Below are 27,116 nucleotides of genomic sequence, written 5' to 3' on the forward strand. Positions count from 1 at the left end.
CTTTTACCTTCACACTTTCACACATTGTGCAGTACCCCAAGCTTCCCTCCCTTTTTCTGCCACTTCCAGCAAAGCCAGAAATTATGTTGGCAGTTTATCAGGATGAGCTGCACATCTCTTGGCACCCCTTCATCTCCAGGAGTCAAGCTAAAGGAGAGACAGAGCGACAAGCTGGACATTTCCTGGGCTGCAAGGTCGAGCAGATGGCAACAAAATAAACAGGTCAGATGCCTCAGATGTCTGAGTAAGAAAAACTGAGGATGGCTTGGAAAAAGCTGATTCTGTTCAATCTCTCTAGTCTGTATCAAGTGCGACATCGTAAAACAAGCATCCAAATCACCAACAATGACTCCACTGGAGCTGGAATCGGAGTATTCACTCAAAGAAAGTGGATAATAACTTCCTCTTTCATTGGCAGTGGAGGCTATCATCAGGCAATTTTGCTTTATTCCTGACCAGCTTTAATTATCCTGCAATGAGGCCTGTCATAACCATTACATCATGTAGTAGAGCAGTGTAGCAGTCCCAGGGGCAGCATCACTGGCTGAGCCAATGAACTCCCATCTGGTCATGTAGATCTGACTGATGGCTGAACGGAGTGATCTTGCAATATGAATCCGCAGGAAGGAATGGAAGCAGCGTGACACGTACCCAAGGAAAATCAGTTATATGAAAATGTTGTTCTCTCTCTATATAGGTTTAGTCGTAAAACACATTCTCATCAACCCACACTTATAGGCTCATTGTGCCAGGCCTAGGCCCACCCAGCAAATCTCACTCAGTTTAATCCCACACTGTTTTTCCAGTCCTTTCACTCCCTGCACTGTTGATGTTCTCCTCTCCTCCCCGGCACTTAATCTGCCACGCGCAGAGCATTCCTCTCATTGTTCAAACACTGCCTCCAGAATTCCTGCCCTTGTTAAAGTACTCCCTTCTCTTTCGCTTTCTTCCTCTTTTTTAATTTTCACCCTCAGTCTGCAGGGCTCCCACAACTGGAATGCTGAGGCACTTCTCCAAAAAATCACAGGGAGGAGAAAACAATGCATTTTCTGCCACTTTATTGTCGTAACAACTCAAAGACGGCAAAACTGCAGAATTTGATTGTAACAGAGTGTTGGAGCTGAACTTCATCTTATGAATAAACATCTGTGATATTTGATTTTTTGTCTTTGTTTCAAGACATAAAACTTAATCTACCAATAAACTGAGGTAGTTGCATCTGCAGGGCTTTGTGGAATTACCATATCGTTGGTATTTTCTTTGGGAATTTGGGGATTTTGGAGTTAAAATCCTACAATTAAAAGCTTAGACATAGTGGTTATTTTACACACTGATTCCAGTATGCCTAAATATATGAAATACAAAATTACAACCAGCAACCATTTTCTTAACTTAGCACAAAGTCTTGAAAAATGGCAGAAACAGCATGCATGACCCTGACTACCAGATCCTGTTAAGCTCTCTAATTAATACTTTTATTTTGTTGAATCTGAAAAAAGCAAACAAATAGAAAACCAACAAGTTGTAGTTTTACCTCAGACAGAGATGGTCCTCAAAGTCTTTGTAGCTAAGCTAATTGTATCTATTGACTGTAGCCTTATATTCAACAAACGTTATAGTGATATGTGAATGATGTTTTCTCATCTAACTCTTGTCAAGATATAGCAGAAAGTGCAATTCACCGAATTGGAAATTTGGGAATATATGTTCAAAAATGTTTTGATCCCATTTTTTAAATAATGCTTTTAATCAATTGTGCTTCAATAAAAAATAAAAATCTATGTTTCAACACAATTCTCTGTTAGATTATTTTTCTCAATTAAGTTAGGAACTACAGTATATGATCAAATAATAAGTAAACAAGCCTGAGCATCTCATCATTATTTAATACCAAAATGTAATCATAGTCAATGCTATGAACACATTTCAGATGATACTCAGCCTTCTAAGAGACAATCTCCCCACCAGATTTCTTATTCCTGGCTGGTTGAAAAGTCTTTAAAACAGCATTTAGACCTTCATGTTTGGAAATACATTTTTCAGCATTGATTAAGGTTGATGATGCATTGGAGGCAGGTGGATTCTTTGCCTTGGTATTTCTAAAATCTTGGCTACAGTCTGAGAAATTCCTCTAAATATTTTCAAATTAGGCAGAAATAATAACACCTGATAATAATGTCTATTTGTATGGCAAACAAGCAATTATTAGAACTCATTGCCAGAATTTTTCATCTGTTTTGAGAAAAACACAATTTTAAGACTCAAACCGGATTAACTTGCAACACCAGATACACTTTACAACATAGAATACCTATTCTCATTATACATCTATACAAGTATGGCAGTAAAGCCAGCAAACTATCATTACTGAAAATGTGCTCAGTAACTGAGAGAGGAGAGATCTTAGGAGAGGCATCATTGTCACAAAGCGGATTGGAAGTTTTAAAGATGTCAACCCCAGGAAGAAAAAAACATGGAAGAAAAAACCCCACCACAACACACATTTATTTGAAGATGGATTATACTGAGTCAATTTTCTATTTGCTTTATGTCTCTTTCCTAGTTTGAGATAAACAGCAGCGGATTTTCCTTTTAGTGCCATTTCTTCTATAGTGCATGACAAAACTATTACAGTAAGCCAACTGAGTATACGTGTATCACAAATGCTGTTAGAGCTATACAGGGAACAAAATATGCTTCTGAAATCATTAATGAGGAGAGAGAGAAATACTCACCGCCCTTGAAAGCGTTTCATAAAATACTTTATTCACCCAAGAGCTTGAAGGTGTTAAAGGAAATAAAGTCATTTGTCATCAAGTTCACCTGGATAAATGTTTTTAAGAACAATAATAATGAAAATGTGTTTTAAAGAGTTCTGGCAGGAAGTATTTGAAATAAGTGACCTTTGTAGTTCTTTGTCCAACCAGAAATATACTGTAATTGATGGAGTCCCACTTTTCAAGGGGAAAGGAATTACACAGTGCCTGGGGAAAAGCAATTTGGGTTGATCTTTCTCTCTGAAGTCTACGGCTAATAGGCACATACAAGTGTTATTAAGTTAAGCGTTAAAGTCTGATAGTTTCTCACTTCTTTGTCAAAGTGTCAGTAAGCAAATGTCAAAACGAGGAGACATATTTGTGGTATGAAAAACCCTTATTATTGCTGCTCTGCTGCCATGTCAGTGGAAACACCACTACTCTGCGTCTCCTTTTCCTTTTTTTATTTTCCATGGAAAGCTGGATTTGGGAAAAGCCTTGCCTCCTCCTCCTCCAGCCTTCACATCCCTCCTCCTCCTCCAGCCTTCACATCCCTCCTCCTCCTCCTCCTCCTCCTTCAGCCTTCACATCCGGGTCAGTCGGGTTGGTTGAAGCTGGTTGCTGCCTTCAAGTGCTCCTTGTAAACTTCTAAACTTTGTAGTTTGAAAGTTGTAAATGCCTGTCCACTTATTGTCCACTTCATTAGTTTTATTCTAGAAATAAACCCATAGAGAGCAAATGTGTGATGCAGTAAAAGTTATAAAATGTATAATAATGAAAATGCATATTGAATAACCAATCTGTTTATTATATTTATATTATTCAACTGTGATTACTGGCTGTTGCATAGGCCAAAAGGTACTTAAATGTGAAACAGAAAATAAAAGTTTATGAAAACAGGAATAACCCAAATTGCTTTTAGATAAAAGTATCTGCCAAATGACAAAATGTAAAAAATGCTTAATTTTAAGCATAAACAGAAGTTATAACTTACATCATTACAATTTATGGTTAGCTGATAAAACTATGACCATAACCCTAATAGCAACATCAGATTTTTACTTTATAAGAACATTTTATAATTAATTTAGGCATATCAATGATTGCCAGTAGTTTAATGGCTTTTGTGCTTTTTTCAAACCACTCAATCTCAGTCAGCTCAAAATGTTCCTTAAAATCTGCTATGCCACTCACAATTTAATGATTTGTATACACCAAACAAATCTGTGCCACATTTTAAATCACTCCTCAAAACACACTTAGCTTTTAATTCGTGTTTCTGATGCTTTTATTTTACTTCCACCTATTTAATCATTTTCACTTGTTTGATTGATTCATGTTTGTTGTTTTTACATTCATATGGAATAAGCTCTTCCTCGTGGGGGGTACAGTCTTGAACTGCTCTATGAGAAAAGTGCCTTGAAGTAACTTTTGATTTATTGTGTGATTAATTGAATTGAATATTTGTAATTGCACCTCCAAAACCCCCAATTACTTTCATTACTTTACTCTATTCCATGCACGCACACCACTTTGCAACTCTGTTTTTGAATAATGCTGAATACATAAAGTTACCATTATGAAACCTGTCGATTCCGATCTTTGACGCAGCCCCTGAAGGCAGCACAAGTTGAGCAGCTCTCAGTTATTGCAAAGGCAGACTGATGATCCAGCTGCTGTGCGTGTGAAGCGTGTGCGCTGACATGGATACAACAACTGGCGTCTAGTGGTGAAACTGGACACATTACAGTGTTGCGGTGACACTGCGGGACTTCAAGAGACAGACAAAACTTCCTCCACGGCCGCACTCATGTGATTTTTCCCCCCTTGTTTGAGCCATGTCCAAGAGCCTGAAGAAGAGGAAGAACCACTGGACTAACAAAGTCCATGAGAGTGTCCTTTGCAGGAATGAGGAGGGGGAGCTGGGGCTGGAGTTGAAGGGCGGCGCGGAGAATGGACAGTTCCCGGTTATCGGCGAGCTTCTCCCGGGTAGAGCAGTCTGCCACAGCGGCAAACTCTTCCAGGATGAACTCCTGCTGGAAGTCAATGATACCCCGGTGGCTGGACTCACCACCAGGGACGTCCATGCTGTGGTCAAACACAGCAAAGACCCCGTCCGACTGAAGTGTGTCAAACAAGGTGAGTTTTTTTTTTTTTTGTAAAGCTTCCACACCAACTTTCTCGTATTTCTTCTTCTTCTTTTTTTTTTTTTTTTACTTTCTTTTTTTTTGTTGGGGGAAAAACCAGTGAGCTTTTTAGGACGCTTTTGTGTTTTGACAGCATTGCCATTGTCTCCTAAGAACTGAGTCTCCGCTTTAAGCTCGATGCTGTGAGTAAAGTAGGTGAAGAAAATGAACTTTTGCGGGTGTTTTTGGCTTTTATGTGCACAAATATGCTTCTTTTCTGCACAGCTGATGTTGTAAAAAGGTGTTGTAGACGTGTTTTGGTTGTGTTGGCAGGTCCTGTTGCTATGTGTGTGTGTACTGTAGTTTGGCCAATAAGGGGGTGTGTTACATTTGAGGCAGTCAGAAAACACACATTCCTGATTGTTACCTATAAAAGTATCGATCTTTATTGATTTTCGGCCTTATTATATAACCAATATTAACAAATATACCATAAGGATGCTGGACTCATTGGTATATTTCTAAATGTCATGATTAGCATAGGTCAAGATTATAGCATATTCAATAGTCTGGTAATAAACATAGGATTAGATCAGATTAGATTAGATTAGATTAGATTGCATTTATTGTCAGACTCCTCTGGATTTTTTTTATTATCACAAGCCATGTCTGTTTCACATGCATGATAAGAAATTGAATAAAAATCACTATTATGAACAAATGTAGTCACTAGAAAAACAGTATAATCTATCACTCATATAGTATCTGCAGAAATCTTAGCCATTTTGGATGTGTTTTGAGTTTGGGACAACCAAAACAAGAAATTTGAATATCTTTGGTTCTTGGAAATTTGTACATTTTCACTATTTCCAGACGTTTTAATCTCCAAAATGATTCATCGTTTCATTTAGAAAATAATAGCCAATCAATCTTAAATGAATTAATAATGAATAACCATTAGTTGCAGCACTTTAATACTGCATTCGGAGGCGGCATCTCCTCAAGTGTAACCTTCTGGGCTGCTTGAGGTTACAAGTTTGCTTTCTTTCTCGATGAAGAAAATTACACTACATTTGCTGTTTGACCTTTTTGAATCTCATATTAAATTTTTTTTTTTTCATTTTTTTTTTTTTTCAAAGCAGACATTTAAGTATGCAATATTTAATATCCAATTTGTGTCACGTTGAATGGACTAAATTGGATTTGGAAAGGATATTGTAGAACTACTAGGGCAAATCCCCAAGTCCCTATTTCAACATTATAGTGGTGTCATGGGAAATGAAAAAAACCATAAAGTACGATAAGGTCACTGAACGCTTACTATTGAATGCAGACACTGAAGTCACCTCAGGAATATTATAAGCAGAGGTTTCCTGCTGGGAAGTACAATGGATTGCGTAATCGAGTGCTGTGGTTTCACTGGAGGAATATCAAGCCAATAATGTGCTGTCCGAACAACTCCAAAGCTCTCAGAGAAAACTTCAAATTGCAACACACAGAGTACCCAAACACTCATATTCATGCTTATATTTAGTTTTAAAAGCTGTGTAAATTAGCCAAAGTCCATCTGATGAAGTTTCTGCTCGTCAACTTTGTCCACTGGACGTGAAACTCTTCTGTCTCCGGCCACACTTCTCTGGTCATTTGTGTCTTTGATCCTTGCAGTTAATGACACTGGTGCCTTGCATTGTGAGCTGAGAGGGGGGATCTACAGACTCATTTTGGGGTGAAAAATCTACAAAACCCTGTAAGAGGCTTTGGATCAAAGTCTTAGTGTGTGTGTGTGTGTGTTTGTATATGTGTGTGGGTGCATGTATGTGTGTGAGCATCACACACCAGGGATTTATTCAAAAGGCAGCCAAGCCCATATCAAACTAATGTGTTTCTTTTTTTCATGAAATATTTATATCCCCCAGTGATTGCCGGAGTGATTGATATTCTCCCCGTTGCTCAGCTCGTGTTTGCTCGATTGGATGTTTTAAGTGTCAAGTTGTTTTAATGTGATTGAAATGTGTGTTAAGTAAATATTATGCAAGAAAAACATTTCTTTTTTTGCCATGTCCTTACAGCAGTGCGTTCAATCATAGATATTTTTACTTTTCAGCAGAGGCACATTAAACACACACTAATTTGTTTCCACTGATTCCTTCCTGAAGGAGAGAGAGCCTTTCAATTAAGAGGACAGCATTATCATAGAAAGCCAGGACTGTCCACTCACTCTGCTAGATTGATGTCTCATGTTTAGGTTTAAAAAGATGAGTTGGAAGATAAATCAGATATGTCATGTTTTTTTGTGAGTTGAAGTTATTTTTATATTGTTTTAATGTAGGGTGTCTATATTAAACATGGTCAAAGTTCTAAAAAGTTGAGGTCAGTGTATGTAAAAATGCTCCCTGTAAGTCAAAAGTCAAAAGTCACGGCTTCAAACTGTGATGAGCTCTTCATTTATAATGTTACCTCTACTTCCCTCTTTGTGACATCAGGTTGTTTGCACGTGACCATAAACAGCTATCCATTCAGTAGTGTTGTTCACGTCGTCTGTTCACATATTCTGATCTGATTCGGGCTTGAAAGTGGTCGTATGTATTTGAGAAGTTTCCATTTCAAGTGAAGAAGGAGAAAAAATAAGAAAAATCTCACTAATACTGTGAGAATCAGCCATGTAGCCACGTAGCTTCTGGAAGTTAACCAATCAGAATAAAGTGGGCTCATCGTGAGGAAGTGAATGTTGAGTTGTCTCTTAAATTGCTTTTTCAAACTGAGGTTTTTCATGTTGAGTCTTAATGTTGTTTTTCCACTCAGTTTGTTTGGTTAGGTGAGAAAGGTAAATACTGGGTTTTGCTATAACTGATCCACCTTATCACAGTGAAAATGTCATTTCCTCATTCAGTATTGGGTGTACCAGAAACATGTATGTATTCATCAGCACAAATAACGTCCAGCCATGATGATGGAGTAGCACTCATTTGAATTCAGAGCAGTGTTTGTTCACATGCACTCAAGGTTTGGTCGAACTCAGCTGGAAGAAAACCTTCGTTCACAGGCGCCTGATATGAGTGTTGAATTGATCCTAGGTTATGTGTTCGCCTGTGCACTTTTACAGACTAAAACTTCTGGATTTCTTAGATCTCAAACTCCTGCCTGTCTCCAGTTTTACCTTTATCTCAAAATAAGCTTTTTGTTGTGGTAAAATGTATTTATCTCGCCTCTTACATGACTGACATAGTTGCATTTGAGGATGCCATTTTCATTCACTTCTATTTTTTACAATATAGACAGTAGCCACTATGAGATGGCAAACCCCAGCCATCAAACCTAGAACCTTTAGGTTTACAATGGACCAGGAACACACCAATGAGACAGCCATAAATTTTGCTTTGTTGTCCTTTTTTTAGCCTCAGGCCAAGAAACGGGGTCACTGACCAGTTTACATGCATGGTCGATCTCCAAAGGTTGTTCATGGCCTTTTTGAATAATACATCAAGTTCTCTTTTGCGGTGGTCCACTGCTTCACTAATGTCATGTCAGTAGTGTCTGTGCTGTCCCTTTCTTTTGGGATATCTCTGGATAATGGGATATTTTTCATGACGTCTGAAATGCCAGGACTCTATCCCATTTTACACTCACACACATACTCACATAAAATATTAGTTATTTACTATTCTCCTGGGCGAGGATTAGATTGCCACAGCAATCAGACCTGCACTGTAGGACATAATTAGGATCTCTACAAAATGCTGATGGGTGTGTAAATGAATTCTCATTAGAGCTAGATATTATGGATAATGCAAGGATGGGACTGAGACTACTTCCTGTGACTACTGTGGCCACTGTAGAATTGATTTCAGTAGCTGTCACAGTTGTGTTTTTTTAACCCTCTTAGAGTGCTGATATATTTGTTTTTAACAATGTGTTTGCATACATGGCTGTTAGTTACTTTAGCTTAAAATGTTCCAATGCAGTGAGGTGTACAGAAAATACATTTGGGATTAATAGAGCTGGTGTTGGAATGGTTTTTGGTATTGGCAGATACCCTGAGTAGTGTATCATAATATTATGATATTGGGACAGAAAAATCCAATATTGTGCATTCAGATTGGTAGTGCACATTTGCATTTGACTCTTGACCTTAAATGAAAATATGTCATGTTTTCAAACCATTTTTCCAAAACCCAGCGTTCTTGGTGACGCCCTCACTTTGGTTCCTTTGTTGGACCAGCAGACGAGGATCTTAAGATATTCAAATGACTGACGTGTATGTCGAAGAAAAACAGCAATTCTTCACATTTAAGACGCTGGAACAAGAACATTTTTGGTACACTTGCTTGAAAAATGACTCAAATTATTAATCTGTTATCAAAATAGTTGCTAATTAATTTTCCGTCGATGGTTTCATCAAGTAATCATTGCTCCTCTAAACACATTACACACACAAAATTGAATTAAGCCCATGAGTGGAACGAATGACAACGACAGTGGTGAAAAGTGGAAGGAAACTACTAGAACTTGTTGGTGCTGCCCTTTTTTTTCTGCCACAGCCTTATTAACACCATAGTAAATCTATTGGGTGTTGACATTATGTTTACTTTAGGACAAGTGAAGATATTCTGGTGTTTGCCAAGAATGATTCTGCCCTTATTTGCAGTCCTGTGAATATACTTTATAATCCTCGAGGCAAACACAGAGTACTCAGGCAAGTATGGGAATATTTCTGCTTGTGTCTCAGCCACTTGCTCACACATGCAAGTCGGTGAAGAGCAAATATATCATTAGCCTTAAAAATAATTTGCTCCTCCTTTTTAGCTTGAAGGCCTTTTTAAACAGAGTGTGTTTTGTGCTGGCAAAATGAGTTTCATCACAGGCATTGACATCTACAGTACTGCCATTCAACATTTCTACTCTTATATAAGGAACCAGTGAAACAATTTAAATACATCTTGGAGATATATGTTCTGCTTTTGAGGAGTGCCACTCTGAGCTGTGCCCATATGTAGGTGGACTGTGGAGAATCTTGCCTAGACCCACTGTCAGAAGAATCTGTATCTTCAGTATGCTGAGATGAATCTGGTCTACAGTCATAGAGGCTGTGGCAGCTTGAGATTGTAGTCATGAATTTATTTAAACTACTAGTCGTCACTTGCTATAGGCTACATGTGGCCTTTTCAAGTATCTGTTGAAAGAGCAGGTTTATTATTTTATTCCGAAGTCAGTCCAAAGTGCCTGAACATATTTTCTATAGACTTTATCAGAGAGCTGCCAGACAATAAGGTGAACTTGTTGTTACTCTTCTCTGACATATAGCTGCTGTGATATGCGATGTCACTTGTGATCAGCTAAAGCTATCGAGTAAAAAGGAATCACTAAATGTAATTGCTTCAAAAATTCCTAAATAATGTTACCGAAGCTTCAAGATGAATCAGCTTTACTTCATATCTTCTACCCCTTTTCCCCTCCATCTCTGTCGCACGCGTACTCACACTCAAACGCAACAGTTCCGTTTCCTATTTCAGCTCCAGCGAAGGATTAATGCAGCCAGCTATGGAGGCTGTCACTGCATCTTTCACTGCCTCCGTAGTGAGAAGCTCTTACTGTAACCGTGCTCTAGTGCTGAGAAGTGTATTCTGATTGAGCCTCGCTGAGTGGTGCTGGGTCCAGGTAAGAGCAGACATTTCCAGGTCAGCCGAAGGCAATCAATGTGCTTGCTGGGTGCCCACTTAGTGTTAGCTGGTGTTGGGGAAAGTCATTACAGAAACCCGAGCATGGGGAGCTTTAGCAATTCAGAAATGGTATCAAATGTGGCAGTGGCATCTTTTCCAGTTATAAAAAGTTGCTTTTGGCCAACATTGTGGCTCTAGGGACAGTAGGCGCAGATTCCAGTACTTTAGTTCAGATCAAAATATGTTGAAGCTACTGAATGGATTGTTCTTAAGTTTTGTACAGACTTCACTTCATAGTATCCAAAATGATGAAATCTAATGACACTGTAAATCTTCATCTAACACCACCATTTTATGGCAAAATACCTGCAAAACTAAAGACCCAACTGCGCTAATTAGCACATGTTAGCATGCTAAGACGCTAGCCAAGTTAATGAACATGGTAGACATACCTGCTAAACATCACCATGATAACATCATTGACTGACTTTTCTAGCTAGTTACATTAAAATGCCAACATGATAACATTTAACTTCTTCAGCAAATAATACAATGTGTTTTAATATATTTGCTAAACACAAGTTTGGACTTAGGTTAATTAAAAGTCTTCATAGTTTACACAAAAAATGACATATGGCAGCCTGATGAAGGATTTTTTTTTCTTTATGTGGTCACCTTTTGAAAGTATAATGCAATAATCAACACTCAGTCAGCAATCATTTTCAGTGGAATTTGTGGTCTACCATAAGGTCACAGTAACCCCCAAAATATTTTTTAATAACCATTATAAATCTGCACTCGTAGAAATGCATGCTCACCCTTTCATGTCAAACTGTTATGACCGTTACGAAGCCTTACTGGGTAACACACATCCTGTTCAGATTTCAAACATCTTGAGGTGAGACTGGAAGCAAAAGCAAAAAAGAGGACATGAACTGTGTACTCTTACATCCTATGAAACACTGGAAGAGACAGAGAGGGGAATGATGACGTGATGATATGCAAACCTAGTGCATTGCAGTAACCTGTTTCAGCTCAGTTTTTCCTCTTGCTCTCCAAGAAAAAGTTTAGCATCTTAATGTTAAGTGTTGCTGCTATGTGTGGGAAGGGACATGTGTACTGCAGCCAGACATGCTTTATAAGATTTGCACTGGCTTTATAGTTGACATTTCAACCAAAACCGGTGCTTGCCCGAGGATTTGGTTGAAACTTGTCCAATAAAAACAAGTAAATCTAATAAAGAAGGTTCGGATCCATTTTATTGCACTGATCTTTGTGTACAGCATCTGTCCCACTTTGGTATTTTGCACATGTGCACTCAGCTACCTTTTTGCCATTTTATTTAATTTCTGTGAAGCGACCAAATAACCCACAGAAATATTTATTAATGGAGATTGTCTTTTTTGTTGTAGCCCTGTTTTAGTGACATTACACATCTTTGTTCTTCTCTCATATCAGGAATACAGTACATGACCTCAGCACTTGCATAATGGTACCTCTCATCTACTGTACTTTGAACATCCTACTGTATAGTAATAATGTTCATGCCATGGTTGAGCCACTGGCTTGTGAGCTGCATACTGTATAGCTGGCAGCACCATATTAGAGCAGATATGTCGGATGAAGTCTTTTATACACCCTTAACTGGTGTCAGCAAGGTTAAGGTCAGCCTTATTGAGTGCAGAGATGAAACTGTTTTGCAGACAGGAATTCCCAACATAAAAATCCCTGCAGTAAAGGAACAATTCATAAAACGGCACTGTACACATTATCCAGTACAGCTCAAGGGAAAACCAGTATGTTATGACACTACCTAATCAATGGCCCGTGCCCAAGTAATGGAATGACTGATGTGAGTGATGATGAGTTTGGACCGGTCCCTGGTCTGTTGGGGGTTTGAAAGATGGGACAGGGCAATCCCTGAGAATTTGTGTTGAGTCAGACACACACTGTTGCGTGGGAGTGCGGCAATGATGCTCTGTGCAGTCAGACTCATCTGTCTTCTTGTCAGGGTCCCATTGAGAGTGTTAAGTTGCACCAGCGAATGCAACACCGAAAGTGCGATACACACACACACACACAGACACGCGCTTAAAGAGCTGCTGCTATTTTCCAGTGTTTGTGTGTGTGGGTGTGTGTGTGTGTGTGTGTCGAGCACATCCCCGGGGCCCGAGCACCACTTACCACATGCTGTCCAATCATGCTTGACAGAGGTTTGGTGGAGAGATCCTGTTGTCATTGCCTCTGTTACACTGTCTGACTGCCAGGCTCACCTCTGGGGACAGGTAATGATAAGGCACACACACACACACACACACAGAAGCTTACTCACACACATAACTGTCTTTCCCTCCTCGTCAACATCAGCCATCTGTTGTGGCAAGTGGAAATATTCCAAGGATGGAGGAGAAATGGGAAGGGTGCAAACTTTCTTGTGTTGTGAGGTGCTTCTGCTTATTTGTGCTTTTGTGACATTAAATTACATTAACTAGATGTTTCAAACAGTCGATAAAGCTGTCTCTTTGTTGCCATTTTCCCCTTTAAACAGTGAAAGAGAATGAAATATCTCTTTTATGACCTTCTCCATTATCTGAGTTCTGTGAAGCTGCCAAAGAGCATAAAGAAACTCAAAACAGAAAGGAGCTCTTTACAGTTTCATTATAATAAATTGATACTGTGTGTACATATTTGTGTTAGTCCTGTTTCTGTTTCTCTTAAGGACCCCCCCCCCCCCCAACCCTGCCCTTCAATGTGTGTGTTCACTTGCTTAAGTTTATTTCAGTGAATGTACAGTTTGTCATTTAGTTGCTATTCGTAAAGTAAGCAGCTCACAGTCGCTTTGTCTGTTTAAAAAGCTTTTGTAGCATTTATGAATGGATCTACAACTGCAGCATGTCATATATACGAGCACAACATACAGTACCTAACCTTTGTTATACTGTCAGAGAGCAATGTGTGCAAAGATCTCAACTGTCAAACCAAGAGTCTACAGCCATGCTAACAGTTCTTTGAGGTTGTGTATATAGGCACAGCAGGGCTTTGAGCTCAGTGCTGATGTGCAGGTGTTAAGCAGGCATAATGTTCACCTTAGCTTAGCATTTAAACCATTGCCAATTAGCATTAACCCTAAAGTAAGTCTGAGGCTGGTGGAAATGTCATTAGTTTTGCAGGTATTTAGTCATAAACCAAAGTACTGGACAAATTCAAGTTTGGACCTGATCATACATGAAAAGTAAAAAATGTCACCAAAGTTATTAGAATTCATCCTGAGAGGGAAATGAATGTGTTTACTATATTACATGTCAGTCCACCCAATATCACCTATGTCAAAGTTGTGGGGGCACCAAAAGAAAATTCAGGGGCTCACTGAAGCATGAAGGATTATCCTTCTAGGGACCATGAATATACAGCATTTCATGGCAATCCTTTTCACATTTCCATTTCTATAAGCCTTGCCCTGTATTTTTTCTACAGCAGCATACATATTTGCTCTATAACTCACTTCTCCTCTAAGAAAAAAAAAATCAGTTTATATTTTTCAATTTTGGTTTCATAATGGTGCCGTCTATCTTTGCATTCATCATTTATCTTCTTAATTATCCGTCTAAAGCAGTAATGTCAGTGCAACCATCAAAGGCAGAACGCAGTCACACCGTGCCTGATTGCATCCTGCTACACAAGACAAGATCCTGAGATTCACTTTTTGCTTTCCTGCTAAAGTCTCCTTCTTATATATCTTGGAAACAGGAACATGTCTTGTGCTGCACCATAAACAAGAATTCACTGGGGAGAAGTGCTCTGCTAACATCAGTTTGTTGGCTAGATAATTAATTAGTTACTCTGCTGCAGCACTTTAAACAGCATGTAAACATACCTGTAAATGTCACTCAGTTTAGATGCTGGTGTCATTCTTACTCTTCACTTTCTGTCCATCACTTGTAAGATGAATTAAAATAAATATAATAGTAATAATATCCTCACTGCAGGCGATCCTGGTTCGAATCCTGCACTGTGCAGTCCTATCCTGCGTGTCATTGCCCCCCTCTCTGCCTCCCATTTCCTGTCTCTCTCTCTACTTACCTGTACATTAAAGGCAAAAAGCCCTAAAAAATATACTATAAAATGTTTTTAAATAAATAAAATAAGTCAAGTTAATTTGCTGCTGTTCTTCTAATAGGTTAATTAAAGCTTTTCAACACATAGGCAGATTCTCGATTTTTAAACACGTGTTATATTTTGTCATGTGATAAAACTCTCCAGATGGTTCGACATATTTAATTCAAAGTAATTTTGAACTAATGGTTCTGGCAGTCATGTTTTTAGGGATGTTTAATAGCTGTACATCAAACGCACCCACACTTTGTCTGAATAGCAGCAGCTTTCACACTTTTAAGTCTTTTAGCAGCAGGACATCTGTTTACCTGTGCAGATGGGTGAGGTGGTGGAAGAAAGAGCTTGTGTGTGTTGTGATGATAGATGATTTTGGCAATCCAATAATGAACAAAGCTGTTTCTGCAGTGAGAGTGTGTGAATTTGAATGAATAATAGGCAAAGCCAGTGTTAGACTCATCTGTTTGCTAGAGAGCTTTTATCCTTTTGGCTGATGTTTTTGTAACTGACATTGACATTTGAGCTGTCAGTGTGTATGTTGTGTATTTTAAGCACTATTTAGTGAGTGATTTATTTGCTCTGTACTGTACTGTATGTACACAGTCTTACATAGACTCCAGGGATGTGTCATTTTGTTTTTCAGGATAGCTCATTTGTCATAAAATGTCTCCTTGTGGTGCTTTTTCCGTGAAGTTTCAATGACACCTCTTTTGTCCCAAAGACAAGGTGATTCTTGTCGTCTTTGTAACAAATCAATGCTGTTATCTTTATTCAGGTTTTTTCTTTTGGCCTTCTCTCCATCAAAAACCAATCAAAGTCACAAAATAGAAATAGTTCAGACCTAGCTGCCCTGTAGGCAAATGATGAAGCAAGAGCAAACATCAATTTGTGGTTGTGAAGCTGTGATGAATCACAAAGTGGTTATAGATTGCTGTTGTGCAACTTGCAAAATTTTATAGGTGCACCCTCTGGGTTCTATAAGATTTTATAGACGGAGATATTGTACGATTTCATATTTTATGTTGGGAAAAGTTAATATTTCTACACCCTCAACCTTCCGGTGGTATGAATATAAATGAGAACTAAATGGGATATTTTGGAGCGCGGGCATAGTAGGAGGGGGGGGGGGGGGGGTGAAATTGGCTGACCTGCTCACAGAGAGAAGGGAATATTAAGCAAACTCTTCAGCCTACACTAGTTGTTGCTGATTCACCAAAAAAGAGAACAATCAATACAGAGCGATTAAACCTTTCAGAGAGCCTCAGTGGTTGGTCTGTCCTTCCCAGCCTATCTCTTGGCAAGGATCAAATTGTCTTGTCTTCTTATTCTACATGGATGACTGTGTGTGTAGGTGTGTGAGAGTGTGTGTGAGAGAGAGTGTGTATTTATATCTATCTCAGTATGTGTGTTTCTAAGTGGATTAGGGTTGGACCAAGAGGGTTTTTTAAGGCCACTTGGGTTCTGTTAATGGGATGGTGAGGAATAACAAAAAAAAATGGACAAAACACATTGCTTACCTTGAGCAAAGGACAACACTTGTTACGCTTATGTCCACCAGATCTTGCTGAATTCATAATATAGCTTAGAGAGGTTTTACCAACATATTCAATACATGTTTCCAGCTCATTTAGACGTGACAATAGATTTACATACTTTCACAGCGAAGTTCAAACATTTATGGCTCTGAAGCATAAAATGTGTTGTGAATGTATAAACAGTATATGCCTGTAGTGAACTGTTTTAGTGGAGGAGGTTTTCATCACACTACAATTTCCCATAGACACATCACAAGTGAGACGTATGAGCTGGAGATATAGCCATGTCGATAAACACCTGAGGAGCCTGGTTGTGTTGGTGTAATATTATCAAATTAAATGGAGGTCTAAGGTATAGGGGGCGGTGTTCCAGAGCGTAAAAGGCATCAGCTCGCACACCTTATTTGGAAGGTCCTGGCTCCAAATGAAAAAGATAGCACCGAACACAAGCTGCACCTCTGACTTTTAAATTGGGTCCAATGCAAAGCAACGCTACGTCCATACATCCTCTAAGTCCCTCCTCTACAAAACTGATGCAATAAATAAGTCATCAAATAAATGTCACCGTAGAGATCATTGGATGCAGAAAACAAAAGCAGACAAGGACAATGACTGACTGATATACCGATCTAACTGTAATGTGTGTACAGGTAGTGTTACTGTAGAAGCAAGAGTTGCAGTCTAGAAGTGACAGAGCAGCATTTTCTGACTAGATAAGCAGTCTGCAATGAGACTGTAAACAAGACATTGATTTACTGCTAGACAGTATAGATCCTGCAGGGAATGATGAGACACATTATTACCATACAATATAACCTGCGTTCTTATAGTCTATGCACCCACCACATATGTCTCAGTCTGCTGTCTCTCTCTAAGGATTCATGTCCTTGAGGCCAGTATTGTCTGTGGATAGCTTTGACTTCTTTTGGGATTTCTGTCAAGCCTCACACTAGCCTTTAGCTTCCTTTAAGAAATCACCCTCCTCCCACCCCTCCCTGTTGGTTTTGCCTGCAGCGAGGTCACCTCCAGCTGATTTAAACCAGCTCACATCGTCACTCCTGGGAGGTTTCTACATATGCAGTACTGTCTCGCACTTGCTTTTCTTTTCCTCTTATTCCGTCTCCCTCCTTCCCATTCACACACTCATTTCATTCCTCTGTTCGCAGGGAACTGAGAGAGGCACGTTTAAATAGGTTCGGGAGATGAAGAGCCTCGGCCTGTCTGTCCCCGCGCTCGCGCACATTATTCATGCTTTCCTAACTGTCAGCGAGAGAGCGAGGGACCTTCTGAAAGACAACCTGGCCATGAGAAAGAGAGAGAGAGACACCTGATGATCAGTAGATGCAGAGGAAGGAGGAAGGGACAGAGGGGGGGAAGGAAAGAGAGTTGAGAGAGGAAAAAGGTGGCCACTCCAGTTTTCACACGATTCTGATTTGAATTCGATTGACAACCATAGCAGTGCTGTTTTTTATATTTCTTCTTCATCCATCAAATCAACAACACATCTTTTGGCATCAGCTTATTCTTCCTTTAACACTAGAACCTTCAAACAAACATTTGTTTTTTTCTTAGTTTTCAGTCGTATATGGTTTAATTGCATTAGATTTCACTTCACTGAATGAGATGATTGTTTTATTCCAATAAAAAGCCTCTTTTAAGACAACAAAGGACACAGTAATAAGATTATCGGTTTGACAGATGAGGCATAATTTAAAAATAATGAAAGTGTTCACATATCATTTAGAAAATACATTTATTTTCCTCCACCACAAAAAAAAAGCTGAAAGGAGATTAAGTTGTCACTTCGCTCTGATTTTCTGCTAGTAAGAAATATTAAGAGGAAGCCAAACTTTATTCTCATGAATGCTTTTAAGTGCTTCTGTGGCACATTTGCTTTGGCTTGTTTATGTAATTATAATGACAAAAATAGGTTTTGTCTGAATATCACTAAAAACCTGACAAACTGATCCACAAATTAATAAAAAAAATAGATGAAGAGTAAATTATGCGGTTTAAATGAAATAAGATGACTCTGAGGATTTACTGTTGAATTTGTTTTTCAATAATTAGCATCTGGAATCCAATTGATGCTGGAACCGTACATGAGAAATAGCCGATAATTACATACAGTAAGCAGAATTGGGAAAAGTGATAAATCTTTGTAATACTGATGTACAATTATGTCTACCTCAGTGTGTACGTATTTCATCTGATTTAAAAAAAATACACATAACTTGTGTTTGGGGGTAAATAAACACACAAATTGGTGTGAGGCTGAATATTAATATATTTATTGTCACAGTAACCAAGAAAGTAACTGCTATGTCCGTCTAACTGCACAGGTCATACTACTACCCATCAACCTGGCTCAGCTGCAACACCTACATAAATACCACATGCTGCAATTAAGAATGGGTGAAAATTAGCAAGCAAGCAGGAAAGTCAAAATAAATACATGAATAAATTGGTGAAACATTAGCTTCTGCCACTCTAAGTTGTGCCAATACAAAATGCAAATATGACCAAATCCACTTAGAAACACTAAATCAGTCTTGAAGAAAACCAATAACAATTAGTTTAACTGCATTTCAAACTACCCTACTACTCATTTCTGTGTTATTTGGGTGAAATGAATACAGTCACACTTTTATTTTAAGTATAAGAAGTCTGTACCTGATTCAGTAAATTTTTTTAGGCATGAATAAATGCTTCCAAACTTGGCATATGCTCAGTGAAATCATTTAATCTGTCAAAGTTTTACAGCAGTCAGACTCTTTACTCTAAATCTAAATCTAGACTCATTTGCTCAGCATTCTTGATGTTTGTCTCTCCACAGAAATGACACATTAACAGCTGAGAAGAGTGTCTCAGGTCACTGTGGTGCCAGGGATGACAATGTGAAGGATTAATATGGAGTGTGATGGGATAGTTTATTACCACAGCAATACCCATCAACTCCTTCACAGTCCAAGAAAAACAGGAGGAAGTGCTTAGAGTGAATACATTGTCCAGTATGAGCCACTTCGCAGCCTTGCCAGAAGCTGCAGGAAGGAAAAGGTTAATTGTGTGACCTCACGCTTAATCATTTCTCTCTTTCTACTCACTTTACCGTTAAGATAGAAACTCACAGCATGGTGCTACATGGTGTCTTTTTCAGGTGCGGGTGTCTCAGACTTCAAAGTTAATCCAAGGTAATCAAACTCAAATGGACTGTAGTAGTGACAAGTACAATAATGAGACACAAAACTAAGCCACAAAAAAAACTTTGGTGAATGATTATTGTTTTTAGTTTATCGGGTAAAAATGGCGCTTGGAAAATTTGATTCTCTAATTATAAGTTGATTATTTTCAGGGTTGTGAATGTGAGGAGGATAAAACAAGACATTTGAAGACATTTTATAAACATTTTAAAATAAAATAATACATACCAAATCAGAAAAATAACTAAAAAATACATATGTTGAGGCTTTGCAACCTGAAAAAAGTATGAAATGGTTTGATTTAGCTTTACGGAACTCTAAATGTTGCTTTTAAATTCAATTTACAGATTTTCATTTTCCATCCTTACAGTGCTGAACATTAACAACACATACACAGTGATGGACAGTGGTACAGTATATGTGAAATCAGTTGTTTTTAGCACCACAGTGGTTTGAGTCTTTGTTGTATAGGTGGTTGCCTGAATAAAATGTAGAAGAATCTTTTGGCTTTTGGTTGTACTGTACTCTACTGTGGCCATGCTCTGTTCTCAATAACCAATGGCTCTTGGCTGTTATTTTCTCTGTTGTGTTTGGTTTCTTAAAACATTGATTTTATGCTTCAGGAGCTTCACACACAGTGAAAATATGTTGTCCAAAATACGCCCCCCTTTGACTTTATCCTCCCAGCTCAGTTGAATCAGACATTCCGCGCTCGGTGTTTGTAGTAGAAAAGCAAAACTTACACCCAGCTGTTGATTGAAAACTTATCCTGCTCAGGGCTACTGCTGCTATCTGTGTGCAGTCCAGATTTCTGCTTCGCTTTAAAAACTCATATCTCTACATTTCAGGCGAAGTCGAAAGCGCACTTGCACATAGTTGATTAGAGGTGATGAGAAGTGATGAGGCGAGTGGGGAATGTAGAGCACACAGACAAACTCAAACACTTTCCCCCCCCAACAAGTTGTCATTGCCCCAGGGCGGTAGCGACATGCTGCACTACCTTTTGAACTACACGGAGGTACGAATGGTTCCAGGAAACCGTCTGGTGTCACATCATCCTCGTCTCCTCCACAGTTCCTGTAGAATTGCTGTTATTCACCACAAGGTATGCAGTAATTAGACTGAGGTCAAGGGAGTGTGTTGCCCTCTCTCCCTCCTGTCTCAGTGCAGCGTCCTTCAAGAAATGGGACGGCTAGTGTTGCCTTTAACAATTAACAAAAACACCCTGGTTCTTCACTCCTTTCACTCATGCCCTGCTGTTTGCCCTCCATCTTCATTAACATCCCTTTTTCTGACTCCCGCAACTTGTTCTTTTTCTTTTAATCTATTCTTCCTTTTATTTTCTTTGAGTGTAAAGGCACCGGGGACAAACAGACTTTAACGAAATGGGTTAGGGTTAGAAAATTGACGGCGCAGTCGCCCTTGTTCTGTTCTGCCTTGCTCTCAGACTTACAGCTGACTCCTCGGGCATTAATGTACGATTTGTGCAATTTCATCTTTTCTACGTTCAAAGATCACTGTTTACAACTCTCGCGTTGCTCGTCTAGAATTAACCCTACCTAACACACACATTCATGCATGCAGCTGAAAATGACTGCAGTTCATGCACTGAATAACAAGCTTTTTCCATTATCTCACCAGAAAATACAATTTCAACCACTTTATTAAATGAGTCTTTTGTTTGCTTTCTCAGCGAGCTCAATTTGTTTGAGATTCTTGTGTCACTCAGGGCAAACAGCATATTTCCTCCAGGGTGCGTATCACATGTTTATTATGTAACACACACCGATCAGCCACAACATTAAAACCACCGATATTGTGCAGGTGCCCTTGTGTGCTTCCAAAACAGCTCTGAATGGTTGAGTTATCGACAAGACCTCTAAGATCCTCTGGCATCTGGCACCAAGAAGTTAGCAGCAGATCCTTTAAGTCCTGTAAGTTGCGAGGTGGGGTCTCCATGGATCGGACTTGTTTTTCCAGCACATCTCACAGATGCTCAATTGGATTGAGATCTAGGGAATTTGGAGGCCGAGGCAATAACTTGAACCAAACCATTCCTGAACAGTTTTTGCAATGTGGCAGGGTGCATTATACTGTTGAAAGAGGCCACTGCCATCAGGGAATACTGTTTCCACAAAGGGCTGTACTTGGGTCTGCAACAATGTTTAGGTAGGTGGTAGATGTCAAAGTAAAGTCCACATGAATGCCAGGACCCAATGTCTCCCAGCAGAACATTGCCCAGAGCATCACACTGTCTCTGCCAGCTTGCCTTCTTCCCATAATGCATCCCGGTACAGTCTCTTTTTCAGGCAAATGACATGATTCATCAGACTAGGCCAACTTCTTCCATTGCTCCATGGTCCTCTGAGGCTCTAAGCTGTATTGAGGAAGTCAAATCAATCAAAGTTTAGATAGGTCCTGATTCCAGTAGTGCACTAACACGTATTAAATACATGCAGTCAGATATAAGGGAAGACATAACACACGCTATCCAGAAGTCAGAGGGCAGAACAGAAATTCATGTGGATTCCTGCACATGTTGGTGTAGATGGAAATGATCCAACAGATAAATATGCAAAAGGAGCAACAAGAAAATGAAATAAGTATGGTCGTAAAAATATAGCTAGAAGAAATAATGGATGATATTAATACAAAATTCAAAGAAAAGCAGGAGAAGTTATAGGAAGCAATAGAAAAAGTAAGGAGGACATTATATCAGGGATGAAGTGTGGTCACACCAGTTTGAACAGTACATTAAACATAATGAAATAGCATACTACGGGTAGATGTGAACATTGTGGAGTACAGGAAATGGTGGAGCGTATATTTTTATACTGTCCTAGATCCCAACAAAAGAGACAGACACTTAAAATTACACTCTAAAGTAATCACATGACACTAGATATTAGAGAAATAGTGTAGAGGAGTTCAAGTGATGTAGGGATACAGGGCTATTTTCAGATTTTTCGAAAACACAGGACTTGACAGGGAAATGTAATGGTATAGTATAGTAACTGTTCTGATCTGCACTCTGATCAAGCATGTGGCGGGAACACATCTAAAAGCTGTATCCTATTAAACAACAAAAGACATCAGCCACTGTCTATTCCATCCCCACCTCCAAAGAGTGTTGAGAAGTTTCAAGTGCCAAGGAAGGGTCGAGTCGGGTTTTGAAACTAATTAAATGCCATACAGTAGCTCCTCTGTGAGATCAGACCAGATGAGCCAGCCTTCGCTCCCCAACGTGCATTATTGAGCGTCGGGCACCCATGACCTTGTTGTTGGTTCATCTGTTGTCTTTTATTGGACCACTTTTGGTAGGTACAGTACTTACTAGGGCTGCACAGCATATTGTTTTAGCGTTGATTTTACGATGTCCACATGTGCAATGTGAAGGAATTAAGAAAAGAAAAACTTCAAATGTTCTCATTTTCCAGGACTAATCTACAAGAAAGTCCATTGGATATTACGTCATTTAGTCCCATTTAAGAGTTCTTGTATACATGAGATCAGTTCCCAATGTGCTCTGATGGAGGGGTGCACTTCAACATCTAAAGCAGGCCCCACTAGTCACCTACTGTACCACAACCTGAAAATGGGCACTGCCTGTTTTGGTTGTTTGATAAACTGTGTACCCCTTCACCAGACCACATAGCAAACTAATGGCTGTGCATGGAGGGTCTGCATATCACAGCTACTGTCACTGATAATATCACCTGGATAGTAGAGGCAGGTGTTAAGTGTCTTTTGAGTGTGTGTATTCCCATTATCAGCAGCACTTCGTCACAGGGCTGGTATGAGCCATAATGAATGAAAGGCCTAACACAAACACAAAACTTTCAGTATCCAGATATAATGCTAGACTATAGATACATCTGTGTTATGCTTGTTAAATAACACAACTGCGAAAACACAAGTCCATTACTAAAGATCATTAAGAAACGTGTCTCCACCTGTTCTCTCTCCATTTGTCCATTCTGGTGTCAGAGTCACAAACTGAAGGTGGAGGAGTCCAAGCTGATTTCTGGAGGGGTGGCAGAGGGCTGAACCAAGTGTGGTAGAAGTAGGAAGGGGTTTTTGTTTTATTTATTTAAGAAGATAGACTTTTAAAGTACTTGAATGATGAAAATGATGATAATATATTACAGAAAAAGAGAAATTGCAATGTCAGTTCTTCCCAGTATTGTGCAGCCCTATTACAGACCACTGCATATCAGGAGACCTGTCGTTTTGGAGAAGCTCTTCTATCATCGTTAAGTCATTACAGTTGCCCATTTTTCCTGCTTGCAACATATCAACTTCAAGAACTGACTGTTCAATTAATATATCCCACCCCATTGTAATGAGATAATAAATGTTATTCACTTTGCCTGTCAGTGCTTTTAATGTTGTAGCTGATTAGTGAATATATAACTACAGGCCTCAAAAAACTTAAAAAAGGTTAATAATAAAGCACTTAAAGATAAGAAATATACAGTGTGCTCTCTTAAAAAGTGAAGTCTGACTGCTGTGATGGAATTCAATGCAGCTCCCTCGTAATACTTTCTTCTCTGAGCTCATTAAACTGTCCAGTAGCCTCTGGCTCCAGTCCAATCCCTTTATTAGCCGCTCCTTCTATCCACAGACCGACTACTATATGAGTCTCCCCTGGTTCCTGTGGCACACTGTATGTTACATGGGTTCAGCCCTGGCCGGGCCGTTCTTCTAGCCATTATGATGAGTGATGGGCCTCTATTATTCAAACTTGAAAGCACCCATTGTTATCCTAATTAGGCGTGGCAAATGAGAGCTGCATCGCTAAGCTTCTTTTCTATCTCTGCGCCCGTTTTTCTACATCTGCTCCCTCTGTCGCTTGCGTACCTTCTCTCACTCCGCTTCCCTCCTCTCTTCCTGTGCCAGTATACATTGTGGGTGTAGTCATCCGCTCCATACAACACCCAGACGTCATGCAGAGTTGGAGTTGTATGGTGTTTTGTTTTGTTTGTGGCGGAATGCTGCAGGAAGCAGGAAAGGACTTGGCACAAAGTTTGTTCCCAAATGGGAGTGCCGTGCCAGCCGCAGCTTTGCCACTCCTGAAAAGACGCTCGGCTGAAGAGCAAAGCCACCCTACATGTAGCTGTGTTGACATGAAGTGGAATAGTTTTGCTTCTTTTCTGCATGGGTCTATTAGAGCCTAATGCTTGTGACAGACTGAAAAACGACGGTGTCCATTTGTACCACCTGTTCCATCTTCCCATACACCACTTTAACATTATCTGCCAGAATTGATACATTTGATAGCTGAAGAGAATATAGCCTCCATCACGGTCTTCTTTTGAATGTCTCTTAACATACTCACTCTTTATTTGGAAAGTTCTGACTTCAAATGAAAAATATAATGTAGCAGCAACTCTGGGCTCCAGTGCAAAACCAATGGGCGATGTCACACCTTGCTATGTCCATTTTTATATAGTCTATGATTGGTACATCCTTACTGTAAGTCTTGGCCTGTTTATTAAAGCATTTTATCAGTGGGGCAACACTTCTAGTTGAATGGTGGTAACTTAATTGGGTTCCAGGGTTAAATTGGACCATTGTTTGCTATGAGGTGGCGCCGAGCCTGCAGTTTAGGCTTCTAAAGGAGAGTAGGAGCTGAATGGTTTAATTAATTGGAAGGACACTCTCAGACAGCAGCACTGGAAATGGATCCACTCAGTGGCACATTACTGAGTTGACATCTACACAGCCAAATTCCAGCTGATGGTGAAAGTATTGAGAGTAATTCTCTGTTGTAGTTGTTTGGAGCCCAGCATCACTTTGCTATTACCTCCCTTTTCAGCGTGGACACAATACTGCACTGGAAACGTTTGATGTGGTTCCAGCTCCTTCATGACCATTAACTTTTGGCGCTGGATGAATCGGCATAGTTAATGTCTCTGTGTCACTTTCAAAGACAAAACATTCAGTTTATTGTTCACACTGAATCTGTTGCATTGAATCTGCATACATATACTATGTATGCCCAACAATGTGTGTATGGCAGGCCAACTGTTCCTAGATTTCCAATTTCTCTAGACTGTCAGAAACAATTCAGGCTTTTCTATTACACTTACCTTTATCTACCTGACTGGTACACACTGAATATGCCCTCTTCAGTTAAGTCGTACAATGACCGTCTGTGCAGAGAGGCACTGAGACATTTCTAAATGCTTCAAAACAGAACGCTCTCTTCTCTCTACGGTATGCCTTTCGTGAGCAGTGGAGGATGAGTACAAGTCTTGGCCTCTTGTCATCACACATTACAGTCTCATGTTGATCCTGCACTGCGCACCTTTACACTTACCACAGTGGTTTGCAAGAGAGATGTGATGCATACAGTGTATGTGTGCCAGACTTCTGGATGGGAGACTTTTTGTGTCTGCTTTGAGTTTTTTATATTCCAGGAAGGTAAACTGAAGAAAAGCATAGTTCCATAGCATCAATTGCCACAGTATGTGTCTTACTAACACTGCATGCTCTGCTTGAGCAAATGACACAGTAACAATCATTGTTATATTGGAACAACATGTTATTAGTATGCCAAGGATTCTGTGTGTAGTGTATGTGTGTGTTTGTGTTTTGACACTTCTTGTGCTCTAACATCCAAATCCCCTCATCTTACAACTGTGTGGTGCCCTTATCAACATGCCAACAGTGTAAGTTAATCCCTGTGCAAATACACACAACACTCTCTCTCTCTCTCTCTCTCTCTCTCTCTCTCTCTCTCTCTCTCTCTCTCTCTCTCTCTCTTCTCCTCTCTTCTCTCTCTCTCTCTCTCTCTCACACTCTCTCTCTCTCTCTCTCTCTCTCTCTCTCTCTCTCTCTCTCCTCTCTCCTCCTCTCTCTCTCTCTCTCTCTCTCTCTCTCTCTCTCTCTCTCTCTCTCTCTCTCTCTCCCTCTTTTTAACCCCCCCCCCCCCCCCAATTCATTCCAGCACACAAGCTTCCTTCCAGTGATATCTATAAAGTAGGAGGGAGAGTACAGACTTGGCACATGGACTGTACAGCCCTGGCCCGCGGTACTAATGAGGTCAAACAGATATACACAGTTCCCTAAACAGCTCTGTCCAAGACATTCCAGCGCAGCGCTGTGCAGCCTGGAGGCATTTCTGCATGTCATGGAAAGCCATGTTTACTGTGGTTCGGCAAATTATCACAGCAGCTTGGCCTTAGGCGTGTCAAGATTCATGTCGTAACACAGTTAAGGAAGACGAGAATTTAGTGTCGTCCCTTAAGTTATCAGAGACTCCCACAACTACACCCACGGGGCAGAGAAATGGCCACTTTATGCACATAAAACTCTTTATTCAAGAACCGTACTAAACTGTTTATAGCTAGCTGATGTTGACTGCCAAACTCCACAGCTCCCAGTCATTCATGGTGCTTGGTTTGAGCTTGGAAGACGTCTCGACAAGCTTGCTGTTTGGCTGTTGCTCTTAGTAGTTGTATCTTCATACATATCGAACTTGTCATTTCGAATACAAATTCTTGTTTGCCTTGTTGGTATTATTGTTAAATGAATAGTCTGTGTACTTATAGAACAAACACACTTTCTCTTGGTGGAGGATTTCAGGAAATAATATGCAGATGCTCAATAGTAGTAAAAACAGCATTTATTCAGATGAATTCAAATCCTTCAATTTTTTGTCTTGCAGCTGAAATGAGATGCTTTTCCAGTGAAATGAGATGTTATTTTTCCACAGATGTTTATTTCC

The 27,116-nt window shown here is 39.6% G+C and overlaps 1 protein-coding gene across 1 annotated transcript in view; it reads left to right on the forward strand.

Annotated features, from left to right (window-relative positions):
- Positions 1–4,594: 4,594 nt before the first annotated feature.
- The window catches only part of magi2a (membrane associated guanylate kinase, WW and PDZ domain containing 2a), a 228,452-nt gene continuing 205,930 nt past the window's right edge, over positions 4,595–27,116 (forward strand). Inside the window, exon 1 of the mRNA XM_053343945.1 lies at positions 4,595–4,895. Within this exon, the coding sequence (XP_053199920.1) occupies positions 4,595–4,895 (301 nt within the window). The remainder of the gene's footprint in view (positions 4,896–27,116) is intronic.

The sequence above is a fragment of the Scomber japonicus genome, chromosome 23 (assembly GCF_027409825.1).
Source record: "Scomber japonicus isolate fScoJap1 chromosome 23, fScoJap1.pri, whole genome shotgun sequence".
In the NCBI taxonomy this organism is placed as follows: Eukaryota; Metazoa; Chordata; class Actinopteri; order Scombriformes; family Scombridae; genus Scomber; species Scomber japonicus.